This window comes from Aristolochia californica, unplaced genomic scaffold, assembly GCF_029961685.1.
Source record: "Aristolochia californica isolate CCGP_79_NKW_82.1479 unplaced genomic scaffold, dmAriCali1.0.hap1 SCAF_15, whole genome shotgun sequence".
NCBI lineage: Eukaryota > Viridiplantae > Streptophyta > Magnoliopsida > Piperales > Aristolochiaceae > Aristolochia > Aristolochia californica.
The window spans coordinates 23,796,122-23,822,188 of record NW_027181826.1 but is presented as its reverse complement, the minus strand read 5'-3'; the positions used below and the strand labels follow the sequence as shown (position 1 = coordinate 23,822,188).

The 26,067-nt window shown below is 38.6% G+C and overlaps 4 protein-coding genes across 6 annotated transcripts; 3 read left to right on the top strand and 1 right to left on the bottom strand.

The window, feature by feature from the left end:
- Positions 1-35: 35 nt before the first annotated feature.
- Positions 36-4,478, top strand: LOC137952220 (OVARIAN TUMOR DOMAIN-containing deubiquitinating enzyme 11-like). 3 transcript variants are annotated; one of them, XM_068799303.1, is made up of 11 exons: positions 36-136; positions 216-270; positions 933-1,129; positions 1,290-1,363; positions 1,575-1,629; positions 2,049-2,102; positions 2,324-2,397; positions 2,630-2,678; positions 3,481-3,580; positions 4,065-4,121; positions 4,212-4,478. In XM_068799303.1, the coding sequence occupies exons 3-11, from the start codon at positions 965-967 to the stop codon at positions 4,253-4,255; spliced, it is 672 nt and encodes a 223-aa protein (XP_068655404.1). In that variant the 5' UTR covers positions 36-136; positions 216-270; positions 933-964; the 3' UTR covers positions 4,256-4,478. The 3 variants fall into 3 exon arrangements, with proteins under 3 accessions (XP_068655404.1, XP_068655403.1, XP_068655402.1); XM_068799302.1 differs by having other exon boundaries at positions 2,028-2,102; positions 3,496-3,580; XM_068799301.1 differs by having other exon boundaries at positions 2,028-2,102.
- A 2,586-nt stretch (positions 4,479-7,064) lies between these two features.
- LOC137952250 (probable BOI-related E3 ubiquitin-protein ligase 3) lies at positions 7,065-8,438 on the top strand. Its single transcript, XM_068799359.1, has 3 exons — positions 7,065-7,233; positions 7,327-7,579; positions 7,904-8,438. The coding sequence occupies exons 1-3, from the start codon at positions 7,175-7,177 to the stop codon at positions 8,402-8,404; spliced, it is 813 nt and encodes a 270-aa protein (XP_068655460.1). The 5' UTR covers positions 7,065-7,174; the 3' UTR covers positions 8,405-8,438.
- A 4,684-nt stretch (positions 8,439-13,122) lies between these two features.
- On the bottom strand, positions 13,123-13,950 carry LOC137951273 (uncharacterized mitochondrial protein AtMg00810-like). The gene has a single exon (XM_068797861.1). It carries the CDS (start codon positions 13,948-13,950, stop codon positions 13,123-13,125), a length of 828 nt encoding a protein of 275 aa, XP_068653962.1.
- Positions 13,951-19,701: 5,751 nt separating this feature from the next.
- Positions 19,702-20,960, top strand: LOC137951272 (fe(2+) transport protein 1-like). The gene is made up of 3 exons (XM_068797860.1): positions 19,702-20,331; positions 20,423-20,572; positions 20,655-20,960. The coding sequence occupies exons 1-3, from the start codon at positions 19,702-19,704 to the stop codon at positions 20,958-20,960; spliced, it is 1,086 nt and encodes a 361-aa protein (XP_068653961.1).
- The last annotated feature ends 5,107 nt before the right edge of the window (positions 20,961-26,067 follow it).

Here is a 26,067-nt window from a genome sequence, read left to right as displayed (position 1 = left end):
AATTCACACGTCTGCCTCGAAATGTCCAAGGCCGTTGCTGTTTCCAACACTTCACCGCTGCTACCAAGGACGACTTCGACTCCAAGGTTTCCCAATCCAACGTTTACAATCCAATCAAGCCAAACACTTCCAATCTGTGAGTTTTCTCCGCCTTCCGCTTTTCCTTTTGCTTCGAATTCAGTTTCGTCGTTTGATTTCTTGTCTCTGTGTTTCAGAGCTTCCGTTTACCTGGTCTAGTTTTTGGTGGGAAACGTCTAGCTGCAGAATCTGGTACCACTTCCTGGCCATTGATCTCGTTGTTGTTCTCTTTTGGATACTTTACCTTTTTTCGCCCTTTTGGTTGTTGGAACCTGCTGCGGCTTTAAAAGGTGTTTTTATTGAGCCTAACTAAGCTATGGATTGGAAAGTTGTCTTTGGGTTCGTTTGTGTGATATGAATCTTCTTCTCGGTATCCAGCCACGCCTCTGGATTGGAGGGGCTGGCCACTAATATTTCTTTGTGCGTCTTTATTCTCGCTCTTCATGTTGACCATCTATCTCTCGTTTTTGGGTTTTGAGCTGATCACTTGATAAAAATTGTTAGGAATTGGTTACGGGTATTTGATTGTTTCTGCCGCCGTTTGAAAAACAAATGGAGTATTAAACTGAGCGGATGAACTGCTGCTTGTTTTTTTTCTTTTTTCCTGTTCTATATGCTTCTTTTCGTTGTTACTCACAAGCGCCATTTTATGGGCCAAAAAGAATAATCCTACACAAATTTGTAGTGGTCTATTGTTGGCACTGAATTGTCTGTATATTGTCTAATCATTCCGTCGTGGAATCAATGTCGGTCGGTTGTTTTTTACTTACATTTCCAATTTTGGTGTATTTAGTTCACCGGCAGTTGTCCTCTATTGAATGACTTTTTTTCGTCTCTGTTCGCTTGGTTTGTAGTGTTTAAAGGGAAATGCTCGTCTTGAGCTACAATGACGGAACAATATGACAATACCCATGCCAGTTCTAGTTCTAGTTTAAATAGCAGTCTTCAAGACACGGAGGATGACCGTACCATTGCCAGAATCTTATCTGAAGAAGATCACCACGAGAATAGGACACTTGGGAAGCGCTTATCTCATTTAGACTCCATTCCTGTAAGCCCATTTCTTTGTTCAAGTTCAGTTCTTTCTTCCTTTTCTATCGGGAGTGGGAGAGAGGTGTGGCATTCCATTCTATGCATGTCCGTTATTGTCTGCCTTCTACGTATATGATACCATTTCATTCTTAATGCTCATTTTACTTGGTTTCTTGCAGCTGACGCCTCGAGTCAATGGGACAATTCCTACTGTGAATGATGCAACCTTAGACCATGAACGTTTGCTGGAGAGGTTCTAATGCAAATTTAACTTTTTCTTTTCTTTTTTTCTTTTTGTGAAGTTCTTATTTTTCATTAGCTTTTAGGTTAGTAGTTTCTTCTGTTGGGCCTGGAATTTCACGTGAGTTGATTCTTCAACAAATAGTTGCCCTACCTACACTTAAATCCACTAGCACTTTTACTTTTTGTAGTGTGTTGTTTCTCAGTGGTTTTTCTTTTGGCAGATTAACGACATATGGCTTAGCTGAACTGCAAGTGGAAGGCGATGGAAATTGCCAGGTTCTTATCTAGATTTTGTGTTTTAGGCTTCTATACTTATATGGTATTGTAAGTAACATGATCATAATTGAACTTTGAAGTGAAAAGATGTATTGGTGATGATGGTTGTTCAAGATTCTTAATATGAATTGAGTTGGTTCTCATATCTTCTCAATGACCAAAATATCCTGGGAAGTTTGAACTTTCATTCACATATGAAAGACCCCCTCAAATAGTTGATCAAGGACTAAGACAAGTGTATGCCTTTTAGAACCTGTACTGATATCGTAGTGCACTCTATCTGTCATTTTGTTTAGACAGGTTGTGGGGATAGCAGGTTTTGGGGCGTTCAAATTATTCATTTTCTCTTTCATTTGTAACTAATTATGTGTCAAATATTTTTTCTGGTATATGAGCAGTTTCGATCTTTGGCAGACCAGCTATTTCGCAACCCCGATTACCACAAGCATTTAAGAAAGCAGGTTGTGAAGCAGGTACAAGTTAAAATAGACTCTTCTAACCACCTTTATATTTTGGTCTATTTTGGGGAGTACTTCATTGTGAGGCTGATTTATAGCTTGGTACTTTGTCTAATCCAAATATCCAAGAGCTGGGATGCAGTTAATTATTTAGTGTACTGGACTATATAGCAGTCTCTTTAGTGGATGCATCTTTCATGGCTTCTGGAGTCATGAAGTTTGTCTTGGTTTTGCAGCTTAAGAATTGCCGGAAACTGTATGAGGGCTATGTTCCTATGAAGTATAAAACCTACCTCAAGAAGATGAAAAGGTTGGGTTTATCACAGATCTGATATTTGTTACTCTGTTGATATTGTTGTTCCTATTCTCGACTGTGATGCTTAGCTGCATTTTGATTTTGTTATTAGCACTGTTAATATTACTTCAGGAAACCATTATTATCTTCATTATTATCACAATAATATAAATGTTATCCATATAATGCATTGAAGCTTATCTTATTAAACTGATATTTTTCCTGTTCAAATCGTTGTTCCATTTAGATCAGGAGAGTGGGGAGATCACCTTACCCTTCAAGCAGCTGCTGATCGGGTAATGTCAACTTTTACATTTATCTTGGAAACTAGATAATTTCTAATTGAGCTGTTGTTACAGAATTGTTAGTGCCGCAAATGTTACATCAGTTTATTACACGTTGACTGATGTTGGTTGCTATTTTAATTGAGTTGTTTATGATACTGGAGATTGATTTATTCGGCACAATCTGTTGACAATGCATGGGAATTTAAGATGCTAAACTGTTTCAGAAAAAAAAAAAAGCATAAGAATGAATGTCAGCCAAATTGGTTTTCTAATGCAGTGAAAAAATGAAGTGGTTTTCCTTCACAAACTGACTGAAACTTTGTGTTTAAATTGAAACTGAAAATAAAACTGTAGTAGTCACCATACTAGCATCGGGATGGTTTAATCCTATTTTTTAGAAAAGGTTAGAAGGCAGCAAAAAATATTTGCTCCTCTTTCAACATTCAGATCATTATTTTTTTGAAATTAATAATGAAAATGCACACTGCATGGGAGTCATCAGATCATTAACCTTCCTTGGTTCTTACTTGGTGGAGCCAGCCTTTCTGGTGTTTTCTGATTTTTATACACCTGGGAAATCCAACTAGGCACTTGATTCAGTAGCCTATAATTGTCCTGTAGATCAAGCTTAGATTTGGCAGATTATGTGAAGTTAGTGCTTCATCAGATTTTTTTTAGCAATGCAATATTTCAGTTTTGTCTTTTCTATCTGTTTGTCCACTTAGATGAACATATCAACATTTTATCTTCACTGAACATATGGAAGCATATCTTTTCTGAATCATAAAAACTGATGCTCTGTATCTGACAGCCCTTTAACTTGCAGTTTGGTGCAAAAATTTGTTTGGTTACATCCTTTAGAGACACTTGCTTGATTGAAATTGTGCCCAATGGTCAAAGCCCCTCAAGAGGTAAAGCTATCATGGATATGTTAGACTTATCAATGTATACTCTCTTATAGACTTTATTTTGCTTTGTACTGTTTTACCACCTTCGCGCGAATATGTCCTTCAGTGAACTAATTCTCAAATTTGATCCGAATAGTATATTTTGCAGAACCAATAATGTATTGTCTTCTGTCTTACATATTTCTGCTTCTCATTATAGTTATAGCCTAATTTCTTACCTGAGGAAGCCTCATGCATTGACATTATAGTAATGCAGATAATTTCATCATAGAATATGGATGTATTGTACTAAGTTTGCATAAAATTTGGTTGTCATGAGGGGTGGGCGTCTTAGTTTTCGAAGTTGTATAAGGATGGCAAAAACCCAAGATGTCTCTGGCATAACGTCCCGTAACTTCTAAAAGGGAGATGTCTTAGCAACAAGCCCCCACCCTCCAGTCCTCAGTAATGGGTTCTCTATAGACTGATCGAGTTATCCTCTTTGCAGAGCTTTGGCTAAGCTTCTGGAGTGAAGTACACTACAATTCTTTATATGGAGTTGGAGGTAACAGAAGACTGATCTACGTACCATTTGTCTTTGAAGTTTGAGATACTGTGCTGGTTGTCTTATTTACATCTACCATGGACTTCGCAGATGTCCCAACTCGTGTAACTAGAAGGAAACATTGGTTTTTCTAAAGGTGCTTTCCCAGTGATTATGTAAATAATGTATATACACATAAATTAGAAATCTTTTCTAAGATGATGTAATAATCCTGCAGCGCTTGCACAGGAGCAAATCCATGTTCATGTACACAGTTCCACCAAATTTCTTGCAGATTCGGTGGGATTTAAAATCATATTGTACAATGTTTTAATATGTATAAAGTATTTGAGGACCCAATATATTGGATTTCTTGTAGGTTTTTCCGGTGGTTTTATTTTAATCTCCCAATTTTATACATTTACATCCGTATTTATATACAAAGATTATATTTAATCTTTCTCTGGTTTCTCGGATCATATCCGCCTCTTATGTTATAGAAGATGCTCAATCTTTGCCTTAAGGTTTTGCTTGATGAAGTATTGATCTATTTCCACATGTTTAGTTCGATTATGATTAATTAGATTATGTGAAATATCAATAGTTACTATGATTAATTAGATTATGTGAAATATCAATAGCTACCTTGTTATTACTGAATAAGTCTATCTCACAGTTTGGGCTAAACTAATTTCTGTTAATAATCTCTGAAGCCAGAGAATCTCACAAAGGCTATTAGCCATCTCCTGAAACTCGGCTTCAACATGATAATGCTACCACCTTTTGTTTCTTACTTCTCTAGGTAACTAGTTCCTGACTTTAGGTATCGAAAATCACTTGGCATCCTAGACCATCTTGGCTATTGGGAAAATTTGAAAAGTAGGATCCATCTGAGGAGGTTGACGGAAATCGTCGTTCAAATACCTTATCTTATCTTTGACTGAGATATACATCTCGACAACCTTAGATCAGAGTGCCCAATCGGTGCATCAATATTGTGTGGTCTAGGTCGGGGTTGAAGTTTTGGACAAATATTCAATCATTCTCGTGGTCTATCTCGACCTGGACAGAGGAGGATGGAGATTCAGTATACTTGAAGTCTGTATCGGCCATAGACGAAGGTGATGAGCGCAAGAGATACTCTCGTTTGTTCTCTGGGTTTTGACTCAGTTGAGTCCGGTCCGAATCGCTGGGCTTAGAAATTAAATCCGCCCGGGATTAACTTCGAACCATCGTTGTCCCTGCGATGATGGTTTCTGAACAGCGCAGGACAGGAGGGCTCCCGCCGAGATACCATGGTCCCTTGTCTCCAGAACGGCATTCCGCACGTCGGAGGCTCGGCCAGAGTCGCTGCACAGGCTCTGAGACCATGTAGTTTTTTTCTGTAAAGTCTTATTTTCATCTCACGATTTCATACATTTACTTTCGTATCTGTATACAAAGATTACAGTTAATCTTTTTCTGATCTCTCGAATCATATCCGTCTCTGATATCTGTTTTTACGGTTCTAGAAGACAACTCAACAGAGGAAGAAGTCGTCGTGTGGAAGATCTCATGTCCCAGACTTATCAACAACCGAGACATGTAGCACTAAGAGTGGGCTGTCTCGTCACAAGAGTCTTCCCAGGAAAGCTCAAGGAAACAACAGAAAGAAGAAGAAAAAGAAAAAGTGATGCCCGCTACGTTGAATGGATTCAAAGGTAAGGTTGAAGGGGTTCCAAAGGCCAAGTAAGGTATGTTTCCAATACAAGATACCTTCAAAAGCTTCAGATTGGAACAACTCACTTCTCCCCACCAGACCTTATAAAAAGTTTCTGCTGCCTTTCTGTGCCTGCCTACCACTACCCTTTGCATATGCCCATGTTTGTTTTGTTTTTTCCTCACATTACAAGAGAGCAGATCAAACTTCTAAAATCCTTTTTTAGATTTTTTAAAATATATTCATGCGAAAGTGATTGAGATTCTGACCACTCAGGGGCGTGAATAGGAAAAAAAAACCAAAGGGGGTTGATTGCTTCTTTCCCTTTATTGCTGGCCCATTATTGGGCCCTTTCTTTTTCTCTTTTTAGACGAAGAAAAAAGCTCTCATCTTTCTCGTGGGTGTGGATTTGATGGGGAGATCTGATCAAGAAGGGAGTTTCTGAAAAGAGCAACACTCCTGTCCTGTTCCTCCCTGTGTTTTTCTCCTAGTCCGCTTTATGGGCCGGTCTTCTCGTGGGCCCCTTCAACCCCTCCCAAATCAAAAATCAAAAGTGGGCGTGAAGCGTATCTAACACGGAGTGGGGCCCACCGCTTCATGTTCTGTACGACACGATTAGTTTTTACTTTTTAAATTAATTAAAATTAGCGGTCCGTGATTAGCGGCAGTAACTAGTAAAGAAGGGAATCGAAGGCGGGGCCCACCACCCCTGAATCGGTTCAAGAATTTGGGGCAACCGTCCAAAGCGGGGGGATAGGAGAAACAGCGGCTGACGGGCCCACCTCGTGGAGCCCAGTGGCGGCATCTATCTATCGATCTCTCTGGGCTGTCTGGACTTAGTTCACTGAATCCACGTGCGACATGGAGACGGAGAGTGTCATGATCGAACGAGGAGTCGGACTGTAGTGGGACGTGGACGTGGCGGGCATAGGCGAAGGTCCAAGAGCATTCGCCACGTGGCGCATTACGGCGCCTGTCAGTTTGGATTTTGTCTGGCAAAAATCGCTCGCACGAACTTTCTCTCGGTTTCTCTCAGAATAAATTTAAGATAAAATGCCCACACGAAACTCAACTCACTGAGTTTACTATTGAGATGTTAATGCCTTGACCAACCGTCCCATTTGGAGTGACTCGGTGGGTTTGAACCGAGTCCTTCTTTTCTATGAGAAGAGAGCTTGGTTGTAAGAGACTTCCTTCCACAAAAGACAGACGGGCATTTGTTTTTTCTCTGCACACCAAACCATAAATAAACCCCTTCCCACCTTCTCTTCACTTCTATTGCTTCATCTGATTCTCCCGCTCTCTTTCTTCTTCTCTCTCGACTCTTCCACCACACACCAGACCTGAAAGCAAACAGAGCAACCCACGCTCGTTTATGATGGCCGTTGAAGCTCACCATCTCAACCTCTTCCCGTTACAACTCGTAAAGAATCGGTATGTCGTGATCTCTTCACATCTGTCACTCTTGTCTTGAAATTCTCCTTCTCCTCCTCTGTTTTTCTCACGGAGGTTGGGTTACTCTTCCAGGGAAATCTTAAATGATTTCGAGAATAACGCCAGTTTGTACAGTACCCAGATGGGTTTCGGCATCCAAGTGCCGCCCTTCTATAACTGCGCCTACCCCTCGTGCGATTCCGTCGTGACAGATTCGGTGCCGGTGGTGACGACGGTGGAGCCGCCGACGCGGAAGAGGACCAGGGAATTCTCGTTTCTTGGGGAGGATTTGTCGTCCCAAATCCAACAGCATCAGCAGGAGATCGATCAGTTCATTGCTTATCATGTAAACTTCTTCTCCTTATTCCACTTCCCCCGTTTCCGTTTTTTCGGTAGTTTCGCTGCGCCTGAATCCGAATAGAGATTTGATCTCGAATTAGTTATCTGTCTGCATGTTTTTACTTAACTGGGTAGCTGAAACGTTAATTTAATTCGTAACAACTTGGCATGGATTATTCAACTAATACAATAGGAGATTGCATTCAAATTCTTTTAATAATCTTCCCGGTTCTGCATGCAAATCCTTCAGTTACCGTGAAACTGTTTTTTCCCGCACGATCTCCATAATCATTCACCGTAGCTAAAACTCAAATCCCCATTTGTATTACAGGCCGAACAGGTTAGATGCGAGCTTTCGGAGAAACAACGACGACACTTCCGCCGCCTTTTCGACGCCGTCCAGCCAAACATCCTGAAGCGACTCAAGACCAAAGAAGACGAGATCGATAAAATCGGAAAAATAAACTGGGTTCTGGAAGAGCGAGTCAAGAGCCTGAGTCTAGAGAATCAGATATGGCGCGACTTGGCCCGAACAAACGAAGCCACCGCCATCGCTCTCCGCACCAACCTGGAGCAGGTCCTCGCGCAGGTCCGCGCCCCCTCGGCCGGAGAAGCCCCAGCCGACGTCGCCGAGTCCTGCTGCGACAGCACAGAGGCCGACTCGGCCGAACCACCCAGCCTGAAGTGCAGAAACTGCCACAAGGCCGAGTCGTGCGTGCTGCTGCTGCCCTGTCGGCACCTCTGCCTCTGCACCGACTGCGGCTCGGCCATTCTCACCTGCCCCGTTTGTAAATCGGATAAGAACGCCAGTGTCCGTGTCAATATGTCTTGAATTAAATACACTTAAAACGTTAATTTTTTTCTCTTAATCAGTTAATTCCCTATTTTTTCAGCTTAATCTCTCTTTAATATATATAGAGAGAGACGGTATTTACGATTTTACCATACAAAGGGGATGACGTGGAAGTACTTGTCAGCAGAGAGCCGAGAGGAAAAAGCGGGAAAAAGTAATAAAGAAAAAGTCCACGCCTTTTGTTGTTTTCTTCGGGGAGGAAAAGGACACGCGGGCGTTCAGAGTGTCATTCCCCCATGCGTACTTTAGCGTATCCAAAATATTAAATATTTCTAATTATTAACTATTTATTAGCTCCCTAGTTTACTTAATTAGATATATTTAATACATATAGGATATAAATTTATTTATGTCATTATTTAAATTGGAATAATTTAAAATTAGAATATCAATTTTAAATTAAATTAACGAATGGCCCCATGTATCAATCTGTACCATACATTTGGTGGGGTCCATCAGTGAGGAAGATGGTAATGATGGTTGAGGGAGAGGTCTCGGCCAGTGTTTGGGTTTGGTTGAAAAAGGAGGATTGTCTCTGATATAATTGTAACTGCCCAAAAGTGATCAACAGATCACACCAAATGGGAATTCATGTGAAACTTTTTTTTTTTTTTCCTGATCAGTTTAATGAACCAAAAGGGGAGTCCACACTCTTTTGATTTTCTTTTCTTTGCTTTAGGATTCCAGACTCTTTTCATTGAAGCATGGGAAAGAAGGTGTGAAAGAGAATCAAAGACTCGACTTTTCCAACTTCCAGAGAGTCACAGATCAGTTCACCCTTGGAAGAAAAATGGGTAGAAAAAGGTTTGTAGCATCTAGACCCATACCCGCCTGCCTGAAACTTTTTAATTTTTTTTTAATGTTTTGGTGGATCTGGCCAAAATGGAAAGATGATGAGTCACATTGCTTGTTCCACTTTGGTGGGATCATATCCATATTCCATGGGATTGATTGGGAAAGGGAGTAAGGCCCTGTGCAAAAGAAAAGCATTATAAGTACATGGATTCTGTGATGCAATCTTAAATCTCTTTGTTGTTCTCTCTGCTCACCTCACACTCATTCTCAGCAGTTGTTCCTTTCCTTCCTTTCTCCCATTTATTCTTTCTTTTCAAAGGTTTTGGCCGACACCCACTCCTAGATGACAACTCATTTTGCTTCCTAACAACAGCATTTGCCTTTTTTATGAGTGTTGGATCGTCAATATAAGAATCTGCAATGTCCAAATCAAAACAAAAGAGAGAGAGAACAGAACAGAACAGTCTACAGAGAAATGATATCACTGCAAATCTTCTCCAAGCAACTTTCTTTATGTGGGAAATTCAATGGCTCTGCCATGAGTTATGCTTTTCATGGGGCTGGGATTTGGTGGGTATGGAGGGAGTAGGGCTGAAGCAAGACATTTATTTATTGCTCTGTTGAAGAGGCAGGAGACCCTATGGGCATGGGAGAGGAAACCATTTTATTGCTCTGTGTCACAAATCCATGTGCTCTGCCCATGACATCCCTCTCCATCGGAGAAGAGAGTGGAGAGAGAGAGAGGGATTACACAATCAACACTCCTAATTACAGCTCCAACTTCCCATCTCAGCCAACATCATTTTGTCCTGGTTTCTGTTTGCCATGATTCAGGACAAACAAAGAAAAGAATCTTTTCATAAAGAAACTACAATCACAAACAGAAACTAACTTGAACATACTCGGAAACTTACAGAGACCCAAAAACAAACACTTGATGTGCTTCTACGAAATTCTGTATTTCCACTCATGAGGACGGTGGTGGCATTAAGGCATGATTTCACAGAGGCAACAGGAAATAACTAATTAGATAAAGAAGATTACACACCGATCAAGGTTTTGGGGAGGTGCGTGCATGACTGCTCATCTCTGTCCTACTTTGCTTTTAGGAAAAAAGTATTCTTCTTTAAAGTGAGTAAAAGAGCCACGCATAACAAAAGTGAGAAAAGAACCACACATAACAACGTTGTGGGGTTGATATTTATATTATTTAACAACGGTGTTCGACGAATATCCCAAGCCGATCTCTGCTTCTACAGAGACGTGAAGTCAGAGCAGCCCATTACCTCATAAGGATTCTTTCTTCTTCACCGACAAATTTATTTTGGGAGAAATGGAACATAATGACAGAACTTGATGGTCTGTTCCATGCAGGGTGTTTGAGATTCACGAATATCTTACTTCTCTCTGTACTGATGGTACGCCAGAAGACTTCATCTGCCGTGCAGTCTGTTACTACGATTAAACACCCACTCCAATGGCGTAAGCGGAAGATTATTGTAAACATCAAGTCCAGCCAAAGCTTGAGATTAGTTTGAGAGAGAGAGAGCATAGAGGCTGAGGGGGGCTTCGGAATGTCAACCTACTTGAATAGAGAGAGTTGCTGTTAAAAATAATGGGAAATCGGCAAGACTGAGGACTAATTGCAGGAAGAATCCCTCAGTATCTCTTTTTACAAAATCACCTTAGCCCCAATGCTCAAAAGATTCAATCAAAACTGGTGTTTTCCATGATTTCGTTGTTTCATGATTCAACTCAACATAGTTTCTTCAAAGATGTCTTAGCTGAGATGGCAATCAGGGCGTTCATTCATGATATTCCGTTTTTAGATTTTTAAAAGGAAAAATACAAAGCTAGATTAGTTGAAGGTTTTAGCAAATACAATAGATCAAATTTTTTATCGTTTATTTACTAGTTACTAAGATGACTACTGTTGGAATATTTGTTTGTATCGACCGAGCAATCTTTGTATAAGATCCGTGGGGTTGCTTTCCTAACAGGCATATAACCTTGAAATACACCATATAGATGTTAAAACATCATTTCTCAATGGTGAATTAGGAGAATAAATTTATATGAAATAACTGGGTTTTGTAGTTCTGAGCAAGAGAATAAAGTGTGTAACTTAGTTATATCTTTATATGGTCTAAAACAAGTTCTTAGGTAGTGATCTTGATTACCAAATCTATATGGAGGCTGAAATGGTAGCGTTAGAGTTGGCGGGTGGAGAAGTTGAATGGCTGAGGAGTCTATTATTAGCAATTCCCATGATAGATAAACCAATTCTAGCTATCTTAATTAATTGTGATAATCAAGCCACTTTAACAAAAATTAAAAGAAAATCATACTTCAAAGTCACCTAAGCTTATTGAGCTTCGATATAAAATTTTTTGTAAGCTCACATCGACTTGAGTTATAACTTTAAGTTAGATTAAATCAGTGGAAAACTTGGTAAATCATTTGAGTAAGGACTTGTCGAGAGGACAAGTATAGTGTGCTTCAATGGGATGGGATTAAAGCCTATTACTTGAGTTACTATCAGTGGCAACCCAACTTATCTGATTGGATATCCTAAGATGAAGTTTCAGTAGGAAAAACAAGTTGAATGAATGATTGATAAGAGCACCAAATTAAAATTAAAGTGATCGTTCACATCCCTTCTCTAAGAAGTAGGTGCTCAATTGCATTGGATATGAGGTTAGTGTATTACTTTAATGATATTGAGACAATTATATCAAGGTATAGAGATGTAGAATTAACACTTAATTGATCGATTTTCTCAAAACCTATATAAAGTCCAAGTTCAAGATTCGTTTACTTAAGATTGGTGTGGGTGGTGAAATTCCAACTAGATGATTGTTTAAGTCCAAAAGACACCTATCATAAAATATTATAGTGTATTGACAGCTCGAACCATGTTAATCTAATTAAGTGTCAATTTTTAATTTTCTAAAAAATGGTGGGGAATGTCTGAATTATTTTTTGAGAAATTGGAAGGCTCGTGAGCGTCCATCTCCTTCCTCTCTTTCCTTTCCCTTCATTCTTCTTTTTCCTTTAGACCCCCATTGGTAAAGCAAAGGGGACATTTTGGGTTTAAATGATTCTTCACCCTCTACCTACCTTGAGTTGTGTGAGACTCATACATGCGCGCGTGCAAGACTCATGCTCACATGTGCATGTGGTCTTTCAAATTTGTGGCCGGTCACACATTTTTACACTTGTTCGGATGGGCCATACATGTCACATGTGTGGCCAAAATAAGATGGTTTTTTTAATGATTAGATTGATTAGACCATTGAGATGGATCAAGATCAAAGTCATTTAATGAAAATGGTTAAAAATCTGAAACGTTAGATCGAACAATTACTAGATCTGAACTGTTGAATCAAGTGGTTACAAATCTAAATGTTACATATCAGAAGGGTCAGATCAAAAACTGTTACAAATCTATTGGTCTGACATAAATAATTTGAATTGTTAGATCAAAGCGACCATAGATTTGGATGATCAGATTAGTCCAAAGATTTGGGTGGTTTTCCCAAAAGGGTTAGAAATCTTGCAGAGTTTGTGGGCTCGCTTAGTAATATGCATGCTTAAGAGGGCATAAAAGTCTGATTTGGGTAGGCAGAAGAAGCACAATCTCATCCCCCCCCGATTATAAACAAGGTTACAAAGTGTATTTATACATAAATTAAATAACAAAAAAATACTATTTTTGGCACTCGGAGATCCCCCCCACAAGCTGAGCGTCAGATTGGTACGTGAAGTTTGGACCCAAAAAAATCAAAGAGAAGGCGTGGAATACGTTTGGTGAAAATATCGACAACCTGTAGGTGACATGGCACATACTGCATGTGAAGTTTGTCAACAATAACAAATTCTCGAAGAAAATAATAATTTTACTACACATGTTTTGCGCGTTTGTGAGAAATTGGATTGGAGTTGAGGAAGATTGCACTTTTGTTGTCACATAAGAGAACGAGTGGTTGTGGAATAAGAAGATATAGATCACAAACGAGATGCGTAAGCCAAATAAGTTCAGTTACAATGTGCACAAGAGTACGATACTCAGATTCACAGTTGGCACAGTTGGAACATGATGTCGTAGGTTGTTTTTTAGCACTCAAAGAAATCAAATTGTCTCCAAGATAAATAGAGTAACCAGAGGTGGAGCGACGAGTATCAGGACAACTAATCCAGTCAGCATTAGAGTAAGCAACTAGAGCACCAGGAGTAACAGATAGGCGAAAAGTAAGGCCAAAGTGAATGATGCCTTTGACATAGCAAAGAATACTCTTAACAACAATAAATTTATCGTCAGTAGGAGCATGCAAGAATTGGCTAATAGAGTTGACCGCATGGGCTATGTCAAGGCGAGTGATGGTCAAGTATTGAAGGACGCCAATGAGAGACCTGTAAAGAGTGGGATTTGAAAATAAAGAACCATCAACAAACAAATGTTGTGAAATGACTATAGGCGTAGGAACCAGTTTGCTATCAAGTAACAGAGCTTGAATAAAAATATCAAGTGTATATTTGAGTTGACTGATAAATAAACCATTGGTAGTTGGTAAAGCTTCAAGGCCAAAAAAGTAACTAAATGGACCCAAATCTTTGGAGGCAAACTCAGAATTAAATTCAACAGTGAACTTGGTTATAAAAGCTAAGTAGTTGCCAGTAATAATGATGTCATCAACATAAAAGAGCAAATATATAGTGTCTAAGCGCATATGAAAGACAAACAAAGAAGTATCAGTATGACTGCAGGAGAATCCAAGTTGAGTGATAAAGGAGCTAAAGTGTTAGAACCAGGTACGAAGAGCTTGCTTGAAACTATAGAGAGCTTTCTGCAACTGACAAATGTGATGAGGAAAACAAGGGTCAAGTACCCATGAGGCTATTCCATATAAACATTTTCAGTGAGAGTACTGTTGACGAATGCATTCTTGACGTCAAGTTGGTGAAGAGGCCATTAGTTGTTCAGAACAATAGAGAGCACAACTCAAATAGTAGTAGCTATTACCACAAGACTAAAGGTGTCAGTGTACTCAAGACCAGGGACTTGAGTGTAGCCCTAGGCAACGAGACGTCCTTTGAGACGCTCAATGGATCCATTAAGCAGATATTAGGTTTGAAACACCCATTTGGAGCCCGCAATATTGGTGTTGGCAGGTCAAGGGACTAAAATTCAGGTTCAATTATTTTGGAAAGCTTGAACTTCTTCATCTATAACAGCAAACAAAACAGGATTTTTAGCGACAATTTTGAATCCTTTCGGCGCAGTAGAGGCTACGAGAGCAGAAAGAAGTCCAGAGGATCCCACGATACTGAGGTTGACCGGATGGCGTGGTTTGAAAATTCCAGTTTTACCTCGTGTAAGCAAAGGGTGAGAACCCAATGGTAGCGTAGAAGTAGGAGCAGGAGGAGTGATTAGTGTCTCAGTGGTTTTGGACTAGAAGCCTGGTGCGACGAGGAGGGACCTGTAAAAGAATCAGTGGCATGCATAGACTCATCGATTGGATCAATACAAATAGAACATGGGGTAAATCTAGATTGAGTAATGTGCGGAGAAAATAGTGTGGAGGAAGGAGGGGTTGCTATTTGGATAAGACTGGGTTCCAAAAAGTTGGAAAAATAGAGAGAGTAAAAAGGTTGAGCCTGAGATGATTTTATGCAAGAAAAGTTGTGTTCATCAAATTGAGCATGGCCGGCGATATAGATCCGAGAGGTGACGGGATCAAGGCAATGAAACCCTTTATAAGAGGGACTGTAACCCAAAAAGATGCAGGAAAAACTACGAGGTGAAAATTTATTAGACATATAATCACGTAAACAAGGATAAACACAACAACCAAAATGATGAAAATTTTCATAATTTGGAAAGGAACCATATAAAAGTTCAAATGGTAATTTACCTTCAAGAAGTGATGTTGGCAAACGGTTGATGATATAGGTTGCAGTGTTGAAGGCTTCAACCCAGAAGCAAGGAGAGAGATGGTAGTGAAAAAGGTGTCAGATTAGACTCAGTGACATGACGATGTTTGCGTTGTTCACGCCCATTTTGGGCAGATGTATATGGGCAAGAAATTTGATGATGGATGTTAGAGGTACTAAGATGAGTTTGGAAGCAAGTGCTAGTAAATTCGCCCATGTCGTCACTTTGAAATTTTTTAATATGGGTTGAATATTGATTTTCCATAAGTCTTTGAAATTGGGTAAGAATATTATAAAAATCATATTTGAATTTCAAAGGATAAAGCCATGTGAAACGGGAAAAATCATCGATGAAGATAACATAATATGCAAATCCTAAATGGGACTTGATAGGCGAAATGCCCCATTTGTCACAATAAATAAGATCTAACACATTAGACGACGTATGTTCATGATGTGGATAAGGCATACGATGATTTTTTGTAAGTTGACATGAACTACATAATGATGGAGATGACAATAAGGAGGTAAGATAAAGATATTCTTGTTTATGTAAAGAAGAAATAACAGAATGATTTACATGTCCAAGGCGAGCACACCATAAATCATAGGAAGCATGTAAAAAATTATTTTTAAGCACAGAAAGAAGGGCAGGGTTGCCATGCTCCAGCACATATAAACCTCTATCTCTATTACTGGTTGCCACCACCATTCCAATGAGATGATTCTGAATAGTGAAAAATTATTAGTAAATGTAATAGTTTAAGGAAAAGCATATGTTAATTTACTGCTGGAGAGAAGAATTTTGGTGAGGTGAGGAACAACTAAAACATCTAGCAACCGAATATTGGGGGAAGGAGAGATAATACTAGTGTGTGAGATAAGTAAGGAGACATAATTCCCCACAATAACAAAGTCATTACCTGTGTACTGAGTGGACTGATCCAAGATGGATGGGTTATTCGACATATGAGTAGAAGCCCCGGTGTCCAAGAACCAATCAGAGGGTGCAAATCCATTGAGAGTGCACGATCCAGTGAAAGCTTCAGCAAGATGGGCATGAGACTCACTGAACTCACTACGGGCATAACATTGGTTGCAACGATCAGCATAGTGACCATCAAGATGGCATATCTGGCAACAAGGAGGGGGTGCCCTAGACTAGAATGAGTTCGACCTCAGTTGACATAATGGCGGCTAGAACCGTTGGTTCAACCAGAGCCTCAGCAGGTCGACCAGTCCGAACCAAAGGATGTGGCAGTGAAAGCAACAGTGGGAGAAAAAGAGATCTCTAGAGATTTCTGGAAAAGTTCAAATCTCTCGACTCTGGAAGTGAGGTCGGAGAAATGGGGGAGAGGCATCAGAGTCATTTGTGTGACTGAGAAGGTGGAGAAATAGACGTTGAGTCCACGAAGAAACCAGTTGAGTTTATCAGTGTTATCGACTGGTCTGCTGATTTCATTAAACTGATCATAGAGACCTTTGAAAACACTAGTGTATGCGATAACAAATTGATTTCCGCACTTCAGTTGTTGGAGGTTGTCTTTGAGACGGATTTCTTGAGCCTTCAACTGGTGATTGAATACATTTTCTAACGCGAGCTAGACTTTGCGTGCAGTGGAGAAGCCAATTGCCTCAGCCATTGTCTCCTTGGTGAGAGAGGAAAGGGGTAGACTTAGAAGGTGAACATCCATTGTTCTCCATCTTATATATTCAACAGTAGGGGTGTTATACTCTATGACGGTAAATTGAGGTCGTGGTGCAAGGGTTATGTCCACACAACCAAGGAGATTTTTGGCTTTCAAGAAGGGGAAAAAGTTGGCTTCTCCAGAGGAGGTAGGTGGTGGAGGAGAGTTTAATAGTAAACATGTGAATGAGAGTTTGAAAGGGAAGGAACAGAGAAATAGAGTCAGCAGTCATTGAGGTTTGATTTTTTTTTTCAAATAACAGTGAACCAAAACGGGCACAGGGTTGAGCCACGGGTTGATGCTAACCCGGGCTCCTTGCTTGGGTCGATCGACAATTTGGTTTGGCTCAAGGAGGAATGAACCCTTGGGTTCAAAGGGGAGAAAAATAAAATGAAAAGAGATTTTGCTCGGGAGAGGAAGCGACGCCGCGATGAGGTTGTTGCGGCGGATGGTGGTGGAAAACAAGTGGGCCGTCACGTCGGGATGGAATCTGAGGGGCATTGACTTTGTCGGTGCTGGTGTCGGAGTCGATGCACAGAAGTTGGCAGCAGCGGAAATCTTGTCATTCTTGCTCGGGGAGGCTTCTCACTGGAAAAAATGGTGATTGGATACACAGAGGATCGACGACATTTGATACCATGTGAGTTTTTAATAAGAAACTTTTTATTCACCATGATTATAAACAAGGTTACAAGGTGTATTTATACATAAATTAAATAACAGAAAAAGACTATTTTTGGCACTCACAGATCCATCGGTTCTGGTGATGGAAGCCTGGTTTACAGGCTTCTATTACAGTGCCATATCGTTCACATGCACAACCTCTCTACATCCTACTCTTCTCCCCCTCATAATAGTTTATTCCACAAAATATTTAAAAAATACCTTGATTTGGTACTACCTCATCACTCGAGTAAAAATACGTCGGGGAGAGCTATTGAAGGACAAATTTAGAACACCCATAAGAGATAACAAAGGCGACAATAACAGGAAGAAGAGTGAGATAGATAGATAGGTTTGGCACGGCGCCGGGCAAAGTGATTGGCTCAGCTGTGAAGCTCGGGGATTTATTTATTTTTAGTATATCTTCGGCGAGATTGCACGGAGAATGGGAAGAGAAAAATACCAAGGCAGCGACAGTGAACTAGGGCGTTAAGGATTTTCAACAACGACTAATTGGTTTTGATTAAACGATCGGGACCTTTGATACCATGTAGAATATAAAAGTGTAGAATAATATTGTAGTGATTATTATTGATCAGGTGTATACTATTTATAGAGTTACAACAAAGACAGTAAATGATTACAACTCTACCATTTGAGTTTATCTCTAATTCAATCACTAGCTATATCTATCCTTATCATTATCTTTATCATTATATTTATCTTTATGTTTATTTCTATCATTTTTTTCGATCCTCTTTTTCGTTCTTCCAAGAGAAAGGAGGAGAGATGCCACATGCTAGGAGGCTTCTATCCTCTTTGTTATTGATGGAGAGAGGGGCAGAGATTCCTCCGTATCACTATCCTCCACATGCTAGGAGGCTCCTATCCTCTTTGTTATTGATGGAGAGGGAGGCAGAGATTCCTCCGTATCACTGCGAAAAGAGGAGAGAGTTATAGGGTTTAGCCGAGTTTAATTCGACCCGATTCCTTGCCCGGGTTATAGGGTTGAACTCCGTGAAGTCCGTAACCTGATTTTCCAATGCTTCTACATGCTTGACAATTCTCTGCATTTGACAGTGACGGCGCAACCGAAGAGAATTATCGACTACTCATTTCCCACCAGATGAAGCTAGATGTAGTCATGAAAGCTTCAAGGATTCTTTCTTCTTCACCGACAAATTTATTTTGGGAGAAATGGAATATAATGACAGAACTTGATGGTCTATTCCACGCAGGGTTGTTTGAGATTCTCGAATATCTTACTTCTCTATGTACTGATGATACGCCCAGAAGACTTCGTCTGCCGTGCAGTCCGTAAGTACGATTAAACACCCACTCCAATGGCGTAAGCGGAAGATTATTGTAAACAACAAGTCCAATCAAAGCTTGAGATTTGTTTTAGAGAGAGAGGATAGAGGTTGAGGGGAGCTTCGGAATGTCAACCTACTTGAATAGTGAGAGTTGCTGTGAAAAATAATGGGGAATCGGCAAGACTGAGGACTAATTGGAGGAAGAATTCTTCAGTATCTCTTTTTACAAAACTACCTTGGCCAATGCTTTAAAGGTTCAATCAAAACTGGTGTTTTGTTTTCTATGCTTTCGTTGTTTCATGATTCAACTCAACTTACTTTCTTCAAAGATGTCTTACCTGAGATGGCAAACAAGGCGTTCATTCATGAGATTCCATGGATAGATTCCAACAAAAACCGAGCTTCAGCAAATTCCATCTCCATTTTCGCTGTTTACCCACCTCAAACTCATCCTATGAACAAGATTTGACGAAGCAGAAACTGTGAGATTTCATCCCATTAATATATAATACTCAATCAGACACGCCGAGGCTTTAAGCCTTCTCATGGCACCTTGTGCCCTACACTCTCCATGAACAATCCAAAATCAGTTGACTTTCCAAGCACAAATTTTCATGAGAAGAAGTTACAGCTTAAGCTTGTCTGGCATACCGTGATAACTATATGGAATCAGAAGATATAAGAAAGCATTGTTCAATTAATTTACAATTAACGATTATCTCATTACTGACCTAAGACTTCCTTCAATTAATTTCTCATGATAAATGACTACCTAACCCTTTTTGTATGAGGCGAAGAGCCAAAGTTGTGGCTTATGATGTAACGCAAGCAGCTTCTATAAATAATCCCTCACCCATCGACATTAATCACAATCTTCACCAACATGGCTGCTCAGTCTATTAACCTCTCGGTTGTGTTCTTCTTCCTCTTCCTTCTCAGTCTCTCCTTCCCTCCGGTTTGCTTTGCACAATCAAGCAATCAGAGTGATGTTCCTGCTGAATGCCAGGCAGATACCAACGAGTGCAATAACAAGTCCGCAGCATTACGTCTCAAGATCATCGCCATTGTGTCCATCTTGATTACCAGCTTGATTGGTGTCTGCCTCCCACTCTTTTCACGATCTATTCCAGCGCTCCGGCCGGACAGAGACCTGTTTGTGATCGTCAAGGCCTTTGCTGCTGGGATCATCCTTGCCACTGGGTTTATGCATGTTCTACCGGACTCTTTTGACATGTTATGGTCGGATTGTTTGACCGAGAACCCGTGGCACAAGTTCCCCTTCAGTGGGTTTGTGGCCATGTTGTCTGCCATTGTTACTTTGATGGTGGATTCGCTAGCAACCAGTATATACAACCGGAAGAATAGTATCGGTGTGATCCCCGAAAGTCAGACTCACGGCGGCGACAGAGAGATGGGGAGTATGACTGGAGGCGCACATATTCATGGCCATGGGCTCTCTGTTAAGGATGGGTCTCCAGACTCCCAGTTGCTGCGTTACCGTGTTGTTGCTATGGTGTGTTCTCTGATAAAAAAAACTTTCTTCTTGTTGCGAGAAGAAAAATTATCAAACATTCGGCTGACTATATTTTTTGAGTCCTTGGCAGGTTTTGGAGCTGGGAATTGTCGTTCACTCGGTGGTGATTGGGCTGTCTTTAGGAGCCACAAACAATACCTGTACAATCAAGCCTCTGGTTGCTGCACTCTGCTTCCATCAAATGTTTGAAGGAATGGGTCTCGGTGGGTGCATCTTACAGGTAAGAGAGACAAAAACCAGAAAAAAAACAGGCCCTTCCTGAACTCAAGAACCATTCATTTGATAAGAAATCTTGATTGTAGGCGGAGTACAAGATGTTGAAAAAATCCATCATGGTCTTCTTCTTCTCCACCACAACTCCATTCGGCATCGCTCTGGGGATCGGACTATCAAACGTGTACAGTGAAAACAGTCCAAGCTCTCTCATCACAGTGGGACTACTCAATGCTTCCTCAGCGGGGCTTCTTATATACATGGCCTTGGTTGATCTCTTAGCCACAGATTTCATGGGAGCCAAGTTGCAGAGCAATATAAAGCTTCAGCTCAAATCCTATGTTGCAGTTCTCTTAGGTGCAGGAGGCATGTCAGTCATGGCTAAGTGGGCATGAAAGGTTACACCCAAGCTTCCCAATCAAATCTAAAATCATAAACTATGGGGTACAGTTTCATATAAATCGATGAGCCTTGTGTATGAATGAAAGGAATTAAAAGGGTTTATTTCAAATAAGTATCAGGGTTTAAACTGTGTGCAAATAAATATTCAATCATCTATAGGAAAGTCAAAGTGGCCGTGGCCTCATAGAAACTGGTGTAGTGTCTTAATCATATCTCACCTCCGACGTTAAATATGTGGAAAATGTGGCATTCTTGTTCATTCACGGAGAGAAAGAATGCCTGGTCAGGTTTTGAAAAGTCCTTACCAGACGATCTTTGTGACCTGCGTGTGCATGTTTAGGTCAGAATGAAATTTATCCTTTCAAAGAAAACCTCTAGCAAAAATTGTCTAGTTTTAGACGCTTTATATTTTCTTTTGAGTGCTGCACATTTTTCTAGTAAATTACGGAGAAAACACCGGATGCCAAATGGTTTTATATTAGAAATGGGTATGCTATGAGAGAGACTGAACTGAACCACGATTTTGTATTAATTTTGAGAGTATTTATATACAATTTTTAAAAAAAAATATCACCTAAACAGAAGGGTGATTCGGAGGAGTTAAAAGGATAATATTTTTATGAACGACTCAATTGATTAGTATACAAAGTCAAGGTATTATATTATTTAGCTAATTTAGTGTTTCTAATATTTCTCACACGCTAAATAAATGAAAACTTTACCGTATTATTTTTCAAATCAGGAACAAAGTTTATTTCAATTTTGAACTCCAAAAAACATGGTTTCGGTATCAAAAATTAGAATGACACCCTGAAAATTTGTTGAAACTTAGGATTCCATGATATATAATCATAATAGAAGAGGATTAAAGAGTGAAAAGAAGATGAAAAGTTATGGAGAGAAGGTTTTAGGAGGATAGGAGGAAGAGCGATAAATATGGAGAAAAAAGGAGGAAAATGGGGTAACGGACTTGTTCCAAACCCTCCCCATTAAACTCTATTTATAACTGATAAAAGTACAATGTTGCAATTATGTCCTTCACCCTAGTAGATGATTATGCCATCCACCCTATTATTATAATTATGCTCTCCAGACCCTCCTAGATCAAAATCTCATTATATAAATACTTCATTAATTTGCATCATTAAATCAAGTAATTACTTTTTTTTGGAAGTTGCCATAATTTAGAATAAGAACACTTCTTCTCACAAATAAATCAAGGAAAGTTTCTGAAAATTAGATGATTTCTAAAGATTCTTTTAAGATATTTTTAGTTAACAAATAGAAACTTTTCAAGGGTAGATTATGAGACATTTTCCTGATATTGTTGATCAATAATAACAACTCAAAAAGTGAAGTAAAAAATTCGGCTTAAATTCGGATCTTCGCATGCGACAAGATACCAACAAGTATAACTAGACTAACATGAATGTAAATATCTCCTTAAATGTAAACCAGATTAACATGAAATTTTATCCTTCTGAAACTAGACTTAAATACATTTCATCGAAGTATAACTTCTCTTTATAAAATATACTTCTTTTGAGATAAATAATCTGATAGATTTCGGACTCTATAATCTAGCCAAACTAAATACTCTATCTTCTTTTGCCAGCATGACAATTGACTCTTTCGCTATCAATATCTCCTTCTAAAAAACTCAGATTGAGAATTAGTTTAATAGGTAAGAAAATAGTCTTACAAATATTTTTTTGATATATAATTTTACATATAAAGTTTTGTTCTTGATGGCATAACAGCTCAAAAGTTGAAGTGTTCTACTTCTGCACGAAACTTTTTTGCTGCTTGACCTTTGCTGGTTTAGATGTCGATTTATCTTGCTAGAAAAATATATTTTCAATAATTATTTTTATTTGAAAACTAGACTCAAATATCTTTCCAATGGTATATAATTTTCTCTTTGAAACATATGGTAAGAGAGTTAAAAAATGAAAAACATGAACTGGGAAATAAGACTTAAGAAAAAATGAGAAACTTCTCTTTTTTCTTTTTCTTTTCTTCTTCTTCCTCCCTTTCTTCTCCATATTTTTCTCAGTTTACATATCAGATCTTGGCCTGCTCTGACACCATGTTGAAACTTAGGGTTCCATGGTGTATAATCACAGTAGAAGAGTATTAAGGGGTGAGAAAAAGAAAAAGAGTTGTGGTAAGAATGTTTTAGGAGGAAAAGAGGAAGAGTGACGAAATTGGAGAAAAGGGAAGGAAAATAGGGTAATGGACTTGTTCCAAACCCTCCCTTAAGCTCTAATTATAACTGATAAAAGTATAATATTAAAATTATGTCTTTCACCCTAGTAAAGGTGAAGAAGAGACAAAAAAAATAAATCAATTACATCAATGATACTCAAATTACATCATATCTTCCAACAAAATTTATTCCAATTCCGCCAATTTGAGTTCGAAGACATGTTCAAATTTAAACCAAGAATGAAAGAATTACATTACCTTGATTTTGACATGTACCTTTCGAGTTTAATCGATTTTTTGTGATACTTTTGAATACTTTTTATTGGAACGCCTTGTAATTAAGGGTGGCAACAGGTTATGTTCGGATCAATCAACTTAAACCTATTGTAAAACTGGTTGACTCAAATATGACCCATTTATTAAACGAAAATTTTCTCCCCTCTTTGCCTCTATTGTCATCACTCTTGTTGTTGGCAGCTAGGGGTGGCTTCGAGCCCAAGTCCACACGACCAAGGAAGACCCACATATCTAAGAGTATTGTAAGATGGGCCTACGCCCATAAAAAGTAGGACCCACCATGATTACCACGAGTTGGCATCCTTATCACATAAGTTAGAAGATCAAGTAGGACTCACAAAGATAACCACAAAGTGGTTGGAAGATCAAGAATGACCCACAAAGATAGTCATAGCTGGTTAGAAGATCAAGTGGGACCACAAAGATAGCCACGAGCTAACATCTTTATCTTATGGTCACGTCCTCATAGAAGAGTTCTAGTTTGAGTTATGTTATCTTCTATTTATATTGAGTTATTTAATTATGCTAGGATTTATCTTTAAGTGTTAGAGTTTGGATGTAATTGGGACAAATATAGTTTTATTGTAATTAGACTCTACTACCTTCCTATATTATAAATAGAGGTTCATGTACTTTGATTATAAAAGTCAATAAAGTATTTATATTTTTCATAAATTCAACAAAAAGCTAACTAACAAAGATAAGGACTTGGCAACTCCATGGAGGCCATGGATGAAGCCTTGGTTGTATGGGAGAACGAAACCACAAAACTCAACCAAAGACACTATAAGAAAATGGACTTTTGCCAAAGAATTTTTTTTTGGCAGAAGTCTAAACTTCGTTGGAAAAAAATACTTCCCGTGAAAAAATCGTTGGCAGAATTTGCTTGTGCATTTTTGCTAGTAGAACTTCTGTCAGCGAAATTGTAAATTCGTTACCAAAAATTAAAATCTTTTCTAATGAATCTATAAATTCGCAACTAGAGAATTTAAACCTCTACCATAAAATATATAAATTTGCTACGAGAAAGTGTCATGTTTGCCAATGAAGTTGAAAATTTTTTGGGAAAAAATGTCATCTTTGCTAATCAAATAGGTTGTCATAGAGTACTCCCTTTGCCAATGATTTTATAAATTCACCAGCAGAGAGTATTTTATCAAATTTTATATTATTTGTAGATTTTCAAGCCAAAATTTGAATTTCGTTGGGAAAGCATAAAAATTGATATTTCCCTATTTAATACAAATAAAATATAAGTATAAAAAATAATTGAATTATAAAATTAAATGTATATAACAAGAGAATTTTAAACAATAAAGTTCCAAATATTTTTCAAGTTATATGAAAATTTATAAATATAAAAAAAATAACAAAAAACTATACACAATCAGCAGGAGGATGACTTTGAGTCAGCATCTGCACCTTTTCAATTTTATGAAGGATGAAAGGAAGTATAAGCATTTATCTTCAAAATAAGTTCAAAATTTTCATCTTCACAGCAAGTTCAAAACTTTATGAATGTCTCATCTACCCTTTCATCATCATCATGTGAAACTTGAAAAATTAACAACCAACTTAATATGAATACTTCATAATAAGAGGAAAAACAGATGAATGAGTAGAAAGGAATGTGGATGAACTACAAACAATTGCAAGTTTGCACAATCAAGTATGTGCTTCCTTAGCAAATAATAGTTTTCTATTGGCCGTCTAAAATATGAGCAACATGATCAACCATATATAATAATAGTTTATAAATTGAAAAGGGTAACTCTAGCAAGACACTACTCAATCATGATCATCTCTCAATTTGCCTTCTCATAATCCAATTCTTTAAGCCTTCATTGGTGTAAAAAGTCATATTAAGCTTGAATTTTCTAATGTAGACCCATGTGGTTAGCTTTCTTGAAATTTGGGGTGCCAAAGTCACATATCCTTATCCTCTTTCATAACACCTAAATGGAGCCCTCACCATGGGTCTCATCCATAATGTCCCATTCTATCTTAAAATAAGAAGCCAAATGGCTCTCTTTCATGAGTCTCATTTTTCTGACACTTGCACTTTGGAGACTAGATGTCTTAGGTTTCGGTGCTCTCAATCTTCACTTGATGGATTTCGAGGGTTGTGTCATAAAGTCGTGACCTTGAAGCAATTATTTAATTCCCTGTCCATGTGATAAACCAAGTGATTGTCTTAGTGGAAGATGCGGGTACCATGAGAAGCATCTAAGAAGAGAAAGTTTAGTTTAATTGAGAATAAGTTTTTTTTTAGGTTGATTTTCTCTATTTTTTTATTTTAATCTCGATTTATTTTATTTTTTGTTAAAAATAATAAAAATAAAAACCTAAAATAAACATAAAATATAAATGCATAAGATAATAACTAAATTTAAATAAAAATTGATTTATGTTATTTTTTTATAATAACTAAAACGGCTTGATTAAGAAAATAGTGGTTTTAGACAAGTAATTAGGAAAAAACTTCTCACTCGCTTCTCACTTTAACAGCATGCTTAATGATAAACTAGATATCAGTCCTGCGAAAGAGTCAAGGAGAAATATTCTATGCCCTGTGACATGGAATATGGTGAGGAA

Excerpts from the sequence above, each read along its gene's own strand:
- LOC137952220 (XM_068799301.1), top strand. The coding sequence starts at position 965 with ATGACGGAACAATATGACAATACCCATGCCAGTTCTAGTTCTAGTTTA. Across the intron at positions 1,130-1,289 it reads CTCATTTAGACTCCATTCCT|CTGACGCCTCGAGTCAATGG; the intron begins GTAAGCCCATTT and ends GGTTTCTTGCAG. Across the intron at positions 3,581-4,064 it reads TGGTCAAAGCCCCTCAAGAG|AGCTTTGGCTAAGCTTCTGG; the intron begins GTAAAGCTATCA and ends TCCTCTTTGCAG.
- LOC137952250 (XM_068799359.1), top strand. The coding sequence starts at position 7,175 with ATGATGGCCGTTGAAGCTCACCATCTCAACCTCTTCCCGTTACAACTC. Across the intron at positions 7,234-7,326 it reads TTACAACTCGTAAAGAATCG|GGAAATCTTAAATGATTTCG; the intron begins GTATGTCGTGAT and ends TTACTCTTCCAG. Across the intron at positions 7,580-7,903 it reads ATCAGTTCATTGCTTATCAT|GCCGAACAGGTTAGATGCGA; the intron begins GTAAACTTCTTC and ends TTTGTATTACAG.
- LOC137951273 (XM_068797861.1), bottom strand. The coding sequence starts at position 13,950 with ATGCGCTTAGACACTATATATTTGCTCTTTTATGTTGATGACATCATT.
- LOC137951272 (XM_068797860.1), top strand. The coding sequence starts at position 19,702 with ATGGCTGCTCAGTCTATTAACCTCTCGGTTGTGTTCTTCTTCCTCTTC. Across the intron at positions 20,332-20,422 it reads GTTACCGTGTTGTTGCTATG|GTTTTGGAGCTGGGAATTGT; the intron begins GTGTGTTCTCTG and ends AGTCCTTGGCAG. Across the intron at positions 20,573-20,654 it reads TCGGTGGGTGCATCTTACAG|GCGGAGTACAAGATGTTGAA; the intron begins GTAAGAGAGACA and ends TCTTGATTGTAG.